Genomic DNA, 9,844 nt, shown 5'->3' with positions numbered 1-9,844 from the left:
ACTACAACTAGATTTTTCTTAATCATTATCCAAGTATATCTAATTACATTTCATATATAGGAAAATTTTAAAATTCTTTAGCTCATTTGATGAGACCGTGGAAACCAAGTTGTTTTTTATTGTTTTCTTATAGACAAGGTCTATAGTTCAAACCTAAATAGATGTAAGTTTCATTAATTCATTTTGTTTTTTTTACTTTATAGTTTTTACATGCACCTAAACCCTCCTCCACGAGGGCTTTTATGATTCATTCCAAACCCAAGGTAAAACACCCTTCTCACAAGCTTAAAAACACCTTCATCTATTTCAAAGGGGGTTACAAACCCCCAGCTCACAATATGGTTAGGATTACAAAATATCTAATACAAAAAATCCCATCTTGATGTTTAATCCCTAGTGGAATATGGGAGGTCACGAAATAGTTTTGAATAAAAAAGCACGAGTTGTCTCCAATTTTTTAGGTATGATCGACCACCATATTTAAATTATATCAATTTTAATAAATCCTAAGATTTATTAAAGTTGATAGATTTTGATCTATGTAATCTAATTTAAGATATGATAATTCACCTATATTTGAAGAAGGTATTAACATCTCTAAAACACCTATTATGAATAACAGTTACCCATAATAAAATAGTTAACTTATATTGGATCTTTCATTCATTCCTTTCTAATTTTTTTGACATCTTTGTACTCACTAACATCAAGAAATTCTTCAAGATTCTCCGACACTTTTGGTGGGATCCTAAAATCACCCATCATTTCAAGCGATTTTTTTTCACAATGTTATTTTTTTAAATTTCTATCATTCCATTGTTAGATTTGAAGTATTTTTTTAAGAATTTAACAAGTAATTTCAAGATGGACTCTTCTATCTATAAACATAAAAAATTCTTAATTAACAATATTTATCATAACGTTAATGTAAAGTTAAGTAAGACAACTAGAATAATAAAATGAGCAAGAACTTAAATAACTTAAATAAATAAACAAATAACGATACAAGAAAACTGATCGGCTAATGACAATTAAATCATAGATAAAAAAAAAAGGGAAAAATACTATAGCTCCATTGACAAAACACTATGAACTAGAGTAATGTTTTTTTTTTTTTTTTTTTTTATCCTTGCAATATTTTCTACTCCGATCATTGGGTTTTTTTTTTTCAATTCATCCTTCCTTATTGCATTAGCTAAGAATTAAAATTGATAACTTGTTTCGTTTTGCTTGTTATGGAGTTCTTGTGGTGTCAAAAAACGTCTCTCCATCAAGTCGATGCTTAATTTTGCAAAATAAAATTTTCTTTTATTGCTTGCAAAAAATAAAAAATACAAGGACCAAATTTGTTAATGAAATAAAAATGCAGGTCTTTTTTTTTTGTTTTTTAATTGTTCAATAGGCATGCTTTTAACAATTTTAGTCTTTAAAGTTTCTTCATTTTTCATTTTTTTTTTCATTTTTTTTGCGTCTTAGTCACTTGATTTTATGAGAAGAGAGAGATTTGCTTGAAAATAGTTAATGAGAGAGAAAACACTCAGCTTGCCAGATTATAGGGATAAAAAAGTTGAATTTGGCGTCAACGTGTTTCTCTTGATAAAAGGAGTTTCATTGAGGTGTTTTTTAGCTGCTATATAGTTGGAAAAAATAGAGTGGGGTCGAGAAAAAAATTCTTGGTTTAATTTGGTATTTTTTAATCAATTTAGGGGCATTTTAAGTTGAGACTAATTTATTGAGGTTCAAAAAAGTGTTTACCGGGTGTTTTTAAGTGAAAACAAGTAAAAAAAAGGATTTTTGAGTTCGTAAAAAATCCAGCCTAATTTTCCAAGCACCTTTTTAGTAGTCAAAATCTAGGTAAATAAATGAAGTGTTATTTGATTTATTTATTTATTTTTAAAAAATAAGGGAGGCTAGATGCGTGGACTTGACCTAACCGGTCCATGTGCACCTTATCTTTTTTTTTCTATTGGGCAGACGTACATGTCCCGTCTCTTTATCCCAAGCACCTGGCCCTTTCTTCTTTTTTTTCTCTAAAATTTTGTTTTGTATTTTGATTGAAATACTACGAAAAAAAGCTTAACATTGTATTTAAATTATTATTTAGTTTGTTCATTGTTCTTAAATTATATTATAGGTTTTTATAGGAATGCTAATAATTTATGTATCAATTATTATGTACTTGATAACAAAAAAAAATCATGCATGGATATTCAAAGAAAATAATTTTTTTTGTTCTTTAAATTTTTTAATAGATTTTTGACATGATTTTATATCGTATTTGTTATTTTTTTCTTCTTCAATCACATACAAAAATATTGAATATTATTGTATATATTTGTTTTAAAAAAACTTGCTTTTAAGATCATGATTATTTTTTATTTAAAAATAATAATTACTATAAAAAACATGCTTTCGTTAAAATAATTAAAATATGTGTTAACAAAGAGATGAAGTTTAGATTAAAAAATATATTTTTTTCTCACTAATTTGATTTGTTGTCTTTTTTACAAAAATGTATTTTTATAATCATTTAATTAAATAAAACATAAATTCCAAAAATCAAGGTATTAAACTAGGACACGACAAAGATCTAGGTTATGAGTTGAACAAGTTAACCAAATTCGATTTGGGTCAATTTAAAACGTCATCATTCCAATTTTTTTTTTACAAAATAACATTAAATCAACATCTTTTTTTAATTCAAACCGAGTTTTGATCGATCGAGTCACGTGCACCTACTAGGTCGGTTGTGCCATACCAGGTTAACTTTCACCCGATTTACTTTGAAAGCTAGCTCAGTTTAGAGGCCAGGTCGACGAGTCGCTATCTTGACCAACCGAGTTTGGCTAGGTTTAATAGCATTGTTGAAAACTTCAATGTGATGGCATGTGAGCAAGTGACTAGTAAATGACTAAACCACACAATTTGTTTCAAGAAAAAAATATAGTGGTCAAGTGTTTTTTAGTTATTTTCCTGAACAAAACACTCGATATGATTACCTATACATATGAGAATAATTTTATCACAATTTTTCAAAACACATCTTCATAATTCTAACCCAGACTAATGCTATATCTATTTAAGCCTTGTCATGATCAAAACTTGACCACCATTCCTAAACAATCAAAATATGATCAACAACCATCCAAGATTCACCAAAAAGAATATTATGATAACCATTCTTAGTGTAAAAATTTGCAAGATATAATTCATTCCCCAAACCTATAAGTACAAATCATCCCTTCAATTTTCAATTTCTCAGAAGGCCGCCGACCAAAAATAAATACCCTACTTTTTATCTAAGGACTTTCATAATTAGGGTTTCTTCATGGGGTTTATAGAGTCTATGTTTATCTGCTGCCAAAAAATAAATAGTAGAACAATTTTTTTCATTATTTTTCTTCAAATCGTTGTCAGAAACCGTGACATCCTCCTCACCCATCTCATTCATGGGAGTATCACCCATTAAGCATTCCTTATAGGAGCTTTTTGTTTAGGATCCTTATTATCAAAGTAATTAATCTTGGTACTTCTTTTATAAAGTTTTCATCCTTTTTGGTGAAACAAGCTCCACATTTGAATTTACCACCGCCTTTAGTTTAAGCTTCTTATTACTACTAACCATCAAATTCATCTCTTCCATTATTTGCCAATAATCTTAATCATAGTTATTAAACTTAGTCTGAGTTGACCTGGGTCAACTCGTGTGACATAGAACCCAACCCTTTGGTCGGTATCAACCCAGTAAAAATAAAAAAATGCCTAAGATTTTAATATCTTACATGAAAAAGTTAAGAAACAATATGGATTTAGGTTATTGGCCTATTTAAGACTGTGGTAGCGGTTACGGTTTAAAGTTCTTTTTCGCTTAGAAATGCATCGAGATGATGTTTTTTTATTTTTTTTAAAATTATTTTTGAAATCAGCACGTCAAAACGATCTGAAAACATAAAAAAAAAATTCAAATTTTGAGAGAATGTCGTTTGCACTGCGTTCCCAAACAGACCCTATATATAGTTATCTCACATGGAAAAGTTGATAAACATTTCATGTAGATGTAGGCTATGTATAGTTATCCCACATTAAAAAGTTAATAAATATTTCATGTGGATGCAGGCTATACAAAAAATATGTGAGGCTAAGTATCCATGTATTAATTTTATATTTTTTGAGTTTGTTAAAAAATATATAAAAAAAGTCGGATCTCATCCGGGTTACGCCGAGTCACCAGGGTTTCGAGTTAACCTGGCATGTCGCTTGAGTTTGACCGGGCTAATTGCAAACCCAGGTTTTGCCTATTTAAAACCCGACCAAGACCCCAGGTTACCGGGTCTCAAATCAACTCGTCGGGTCATGCCAAGTCTCGTAACTATGATTTCAATGACCTATATACCTTTTTGTGTTTGTTGGAATCCATAAAGATACCATAAAATATGTTAATTATCCATAAAAAGGTATTTATTACATAATGTGATGATTTAATGGAGGCACTAGTTCATTGGTCAGTGCTCCGCAACGGGTCAATATTATTTTTTTAAAAAAATAAAAAAATATTAATAGTATGGAGAATGTTTTAATAATGTTATTAAACCTAATCAAGTGAGTTAATTTTTAAACTTCCACTCAACTCTTTACCAGTCTCATACGCATTGGGTTCGGCAACAATGCCATACCCAAGAGCCTGGGTCTGGCCGTCATGCCAGGCCCATGTGCCTTTTCTTGAAAATATAGGAATTCATTTATGATTGTTCTAGAAACAAATTTATTTTGTATTTTCATTTTTGTCTTTTTAACCAAATAAATTTTTATCTTTTCTATATTTCTTTCTTCTATCTTGGAACATTAACAACACGCATCCCTAAAATTCACTCAATTTCTTTCATTAATCTCTAATTTTAATGAAGAAATCATCTATAAATTTGCACAAATTAAGATAGTTAAAGGTACATTAAGTCTTTACATATTCAATATTTTTTTTTTCTACAACAAAATGTATCAATTCAAAAGTTCAAAAGTTTTCTCTTATGATCATATATTTTAATTTTTCATATATACTAATAGTTATAATGTAGAATAAACTCTCATTGTAACAAACTTTGACAATTAGATAATGCAACAATATCTAAATTTTAAAAAAGCATGAACCCTTTAAAAAACTGTCAAACATTTGGATGAAAACATAAAATTAATATTTTCATCCACAATGCATACAAAAAATAAAAGTTTATTTTTTATCCTTTCACCCCTTCTCAGATGAAGGGATGTTCGGAAGTATAGTAATTATTATTTTTTAAAATATTTTATATTAAAAAATATATTAAAATAATATTTTTTTTAAAAATTATTTTTGATATTAATATATTAAAAAATAAAAAATATAAAAAAATTGCTTTTTAAAATTTTGTTTAATCTCTATTTGAAATGCAATATCAAACATGACAAAACCATCTTGTTAGCTAGAAAAATCAGCTAGGCTTTTTGGAAACATATGATACGACTGAATTGAAGTTAGTGATAAGGATCATGTTTCGCAAACAAGAAGAAAGTTTTTTTGAATAATAATTTTGTTATTTTATAAAATTTAGAGAATAAATCATAATTTTTAAAATAATATAAACAAAATGTAAAATGAAATAAACCTAGAATAATTTTTCTTTCTTGAATGATCGTCTACGGGCTCAAGAGCTAATGTTCTGGCCCAAAATATATTTTCGACCCGAATAAATGCGAGGGTTGAGTCATCCAGGCCCAAATCACCACAAACGCAAGCGAATTAAAAACAGAACCTCGTGTTTGATCGAAGCTAACCATCGCTCTCAAAATGCCGACGGACGCAGAATCACCATCACCGGAGGAGAAGCCAAGCACCCATCTGCCACCGCGACCAACAGCAGAAACGGATTTGACTTCGATACTAAAATCGAAAGCTCTAGAAGAAACCGCGCCATGGATCGACAACGCATTGCAACAAGCTCTTATTTACCAAAAAACCATCCAAGATTCACTCGACATCGCCATTGAATCTTCAAAATCTCGCTTCTCTGAAATCATCACAACTTCCCAGGCTCATTTTAGCCAAACAATTGTGAGCTCATTATTCTATTAAAAAAATTGGCACTAAATGTACTTACTTTTTTTTTTGATAAATTTATTCGCATTGTTTTTTTTTATTGTGAATTAATTGTAGGATTCTTTGCAATATTTTACGTCAGAGATTGGTGTTTATGAGGATAAATTATTTGGCAAGGCTAAAGGTATTAAGAATTTATTGTTCACATTGTAATTGGAGTTGAGGTATTTTATTTGTTTTTTTTAGGCTTTAATGTTTGGTGATTTTTTTTTTAGAGGGAATTAATGTTGCAGCTTCCCATCCGTTGATTACCAGTGCGGTTGCCGTTGGCTTGGGATTCGTAGTTCTTAAAAGTATGGTCTTCAAATTATTTTTATGAATAATTATTGTTTCTACGAGTCTAAGCTTACCTTTTTATGTTATTTAATGAAATGTTTGTCATACGATGCAATGGGTCATTAATTTGTTGTACAAGGAGTTGGAATAAAGCTGAATAAGATTGAATGTGAATTGTATTGAAATTTTGAATTTAGATAATGTTGCTGCCTTTTAATTTAGTCTCAATGCATGGTGAAGTTTGTAACATATAAGAAGCATTTTTTTTCTTTTTCCGTCTCCAATTGTCTCTGAAGCTTGTTGCTTCTTTCAAACTGATGGTTATTGCTGCATTTTATGTCATGCAGGACCAAGACGCATTTTGTACTACAAGACCTTGCGCCTTTTTACGAGTGAAGAGGTGAGCATAAGGCTCCCCACCTTTTCTTTCCTTTTCTTTCCCAGTAAGTAGGTCTGTAACGAAAAAATGCAACCAATTAGGTTCTAAATATGCCCCCTCAATCAGAACTCCTATGTTAGTAACCCGTTGTAATGAGGTTTTACTATGCCCCTTCACTGGCAGAAGGTAAATGTGCTTACAAAAGGAATTACATTCCAAAGGTTACTAAGATGGCCACAAGTCACCTGGATGTCAGTTCGTCCTTTCTGCACTTGTAACTCTTGAACAAATAAATTCACACATGTATATTATGTGTTAGTAAAAATATGTAATGCTCCATGTAAAGGACACTTGGCTTGAGCAGACACTTTCCCTGGAAACAACTAAAACTACATGTTTGCATAATGTGAGCCATCATCGCTATGCTACAAAATGGAGTTTCACTGCATCTTGCTCGGTGTTTTTCAAATTCCCTTTTGATGATGGGAAATGTTTTTTGGGCAACATTATCACTTCAGTCAAGGATTTCTTTGTTGTTTATAAGGCTGATATAGTTTTGATTCGATAAGTCGATCTGCTATCCATTTGTTTACAACTCCACGAGTGCAGAAGCATCATGCTAATGCTAAGCATTTGTGGTGAGCACATTAAACATGTATGCGCTGATCAGAACTTTAGTTTCAACCCTATTGCTTGTCACAGGCCTTGCTTTCCCAAGCTGATGCTAAAGTTAAGGAATTGCGACAGTCGATTAGCCTCTTGAAGGCTGAAAGTGAGAAGTTGGAGGTAACCTCTCACTCGTATCATTTATTTCATGACGAGTTATTGATAATGTGTTCTTTTTATCTTCTGTTTCTACGCGTCTAAACTCTAAAAGGAGAAAAGCTGTTTCTTGGTTCAAAATCTCAGTGTTTATTGCTATTCATGGAATGGAAGGCCCCACTCTTGAACTATAGTTTACATTTAACATAAAGCCTGCAAGGTAATCTAGGGCAAGGATGAGATTGATTGGAGAAAGTGGAGTTTATATTTTGCATTGCATTGCATCGCATCATGAACATGTGATGCACCGTGTGCCTCTGGGAAAACTTGACAGGAGCCAAATGTACTGAGTTTTCTCCATTCCAACCTCCGCGCCCCAACAACAAAAGTCAATGAAGAATACATGTTGACAGAGAAAACAAAGTGCTGAAGGAAATATAAATATCAGCAGGAACTCTCTGCCTTGAAAGGTTACTAGTCTGTAGGGAAGATACTCCCTCTCAACCATACTCCTGCAAATCCTACTTCATCTGGAACATATTTGAGGGAGGTTCATTGCCTTTCCAGGCTGGGATGTAGGGCAAGATTGCTTCTGGGAGGGTTTGGTGTTGGGGATGGGCGTTATGACCCCCAGACTGATTGCATATACATGGGGGATAACTAATTTACTCTCTTTGGGTGTGTTAATGTGTTATTTGACCATTGAACTTGTAAGAATTAATTAGTTGTCAGGTTTATGTTTTGTGAGGAATCCCATTCTCCACCCTGTACGTACTGGGGGGACAGTACAGGACGAGGATGGAATATATTTTAGAAATAGGAGTAGGTACAGAGAATGCATTCCTCAGGTCAAACTGCAGGCTGTTAATCTTAGTTATCTTTTTCCATGTATTCCTTGGGGTGCACCCCATGACATAAAATATTGTTTTTCAGAGGAGAGCATCATTAGCAGAAGAAGAATTGATCCGGGGAAGGACAAAGCTCAGGTTTGTGAATTTGGAGAAAGGGCTTCTGATGCTCACTTTTGAAAAGCATGGAAGTAGATATTTCCATTTGGCTAATTATTCCTGCTGAAACTGTGTTCTCTATGGTTACAGGCAAGCAGGGAAGCAGATCCAAGGTGTAATTCGCTCAGCTTATAAGATCGAACGACAAGCTACGGGTATGTACTACCACAGCCTCCTTATTGTTGACATTAAGCAAACTAGTTGTATGGATAAAACACATGCTCATCAAATTTGCTTTGTTGCTTCAGGGTTGAGGGATATCCTTCGTGAATTGCCTAGAGCAGAAGCATCTAAATTCCGGTCTCAAGTAAGCATTTTAGATATTAACCATAGATGTGGTGTCCACATGTTTGTATAATCTATTAAGATGTGAAAAGAGTATACAAAACTTGCACTTTGTGTTGTATTATATGTTTGTGATTTATCATGGTTTATATTTTAGTTTTGTTAAAAGAAAACAATTTTTCCAAGTTCATTTTCTATTTGCTTAGCAGTGAAATTAAAATGGAAGAAAAATCTGTACAGATGTAAACTTAGGGTGGGATTGCTCTAGCACACAGATGAAACCAGTCACTTATAGCACCATGTTCCGGGTATTATGTATGCATGGGCTAGCAAGCAACATTTTAGAATTTCAGGCAAAACTCATTAGGGTCTTAAGGGATAGATTTAGTTTAAGTACTCTATATAAAGTAAATGCCCTCTAGAAAACAAATCACTATGATGCCATTATAGGGCTAGAAATTTTGCAGATACAAGCTTTTCTTGTGAACACACCTGCTGTGGCCATTACACAATTTTTTTTTGCTTACACTTGCTATAATGAATTCTGGACTGAGTGCAGGCATAATCATATCTTGTTAAACTTTTTTTTTTGTTTTATCTTGCGTTGTTCTGTTATCAAAGCATTTAAACTTGCATATATGGGATGATTTGGGTTGCAGGTTTCCAGCCTTGCATCTGAGGCAAAGCAAGAAAGGAATGCTTTGTCCAAGGAGGTCGCAAAAATCAGTAACCATGGAATCTCAGTCTGAAATTCTCGTTGCTATCTATTTTTGCCCATGTAATGGAGGCGTAAGATCTTAATTTAGAATCACATATCTTCCATGCAAGAGATGGCTTCTCTTCTTGAAGTTTGAGTTTTGATTTTGCACTTTTAGAAACAAAAGCACTGCCAATGATACTTCCTCAGCAAGGGAATATTTGTCCGTGTGTACATGAATAAATACAGATGTGAAAGAATTCCATTGCAAATGGATATACAACGGTAGGTGTACCGCGTTGTCTCGA

At 32.3% G+C, this 9,844-nt stretch overlaps 1 protein-coding gene across 2 annotated transcripts; it reads left to right on the top strand.

The window, feature by feature from the left end:
• Positions 1-5,743: 5,743 nt before the first annotated feature.
• On the top strand, positions 5,744-9,844 carry LOC7453945 (RGS1-HXK1-interacting protein 1). 2 transcript variants are annotated; one of them, XM_024594353.2, is made up of 9 exons: positions 5,744-6,085; positions 6,188-6,254; positions 6,346-6,423; positions 6,754-6,806; positions 7,464-7,571; positions 8,481-8,533; positions 8,645-8,709; positions 8,803-8,861; positions 9,499-9,844. In XM_024594353.2, exons 1-9 carry the CDS (start codon positions 5,822-5,824, stop codon positions 9,586-9,588), a joined length of 837 nt encoding a protein of 278 aa, XP_024450121.1. In that variant the 5' UTR covers positions 5,744-5,821; the 3' UTR covers positions 9,589-9,844. The 2 variants fall into 2 exon arrangements, with proteins under 2 accessions (XP_024450121.1, XP_002302514.1); XM_002302478.4 differs by having other exon boundaries at positions 5,746-6,085; positions 7,488-7,571.

This window comes from Populus trichocarpa, chromosome 2, assembly GCF_000002775.5.
Source record: "Populus trichocarpa isolate Nisqually-1 chromosome 2, P.trichocarpa_v4.1, whole genome shotgun sequence".
Classification (NCBI taxonomy): Eukaryota; Viridiplantae; Streptophyta; class Magnoliopsida; order Malpighiales; family Salicaceae; genus Populus; species Populus trichocarpa.
This window is presented reverse-complemented; position numbering and strand designations above follow the sequence as displayed.

What these genes read in the sequence shown, in the direction of transcription:
- LOC7453945 (XM_024594353.2), top strand. Translation starts at nt 5,822, where the DNA reads ATGCCGACGGACGCAGAATCACCATCACCGGAGGAGAAGCCAAGCACC. An exon ending in GCCTTTTTACGAGTGAAGAG is followed by an intron (nt 6,807 to 7,463) that starts GTGAGCATAAGG and finishes TCAGAACTTTAG; the next exon opens with TTTCAACCCTATTGCTTGTC. An exon ending in CGGGGAAGGACAAAGCTCAG is followed by an intron (nt 8,534 to 8,644) that starts GTTTGTGAATTT and finishes CTATGGTTACAG; the next exon opens with GCAAGCAGGGAAGCAGATCC.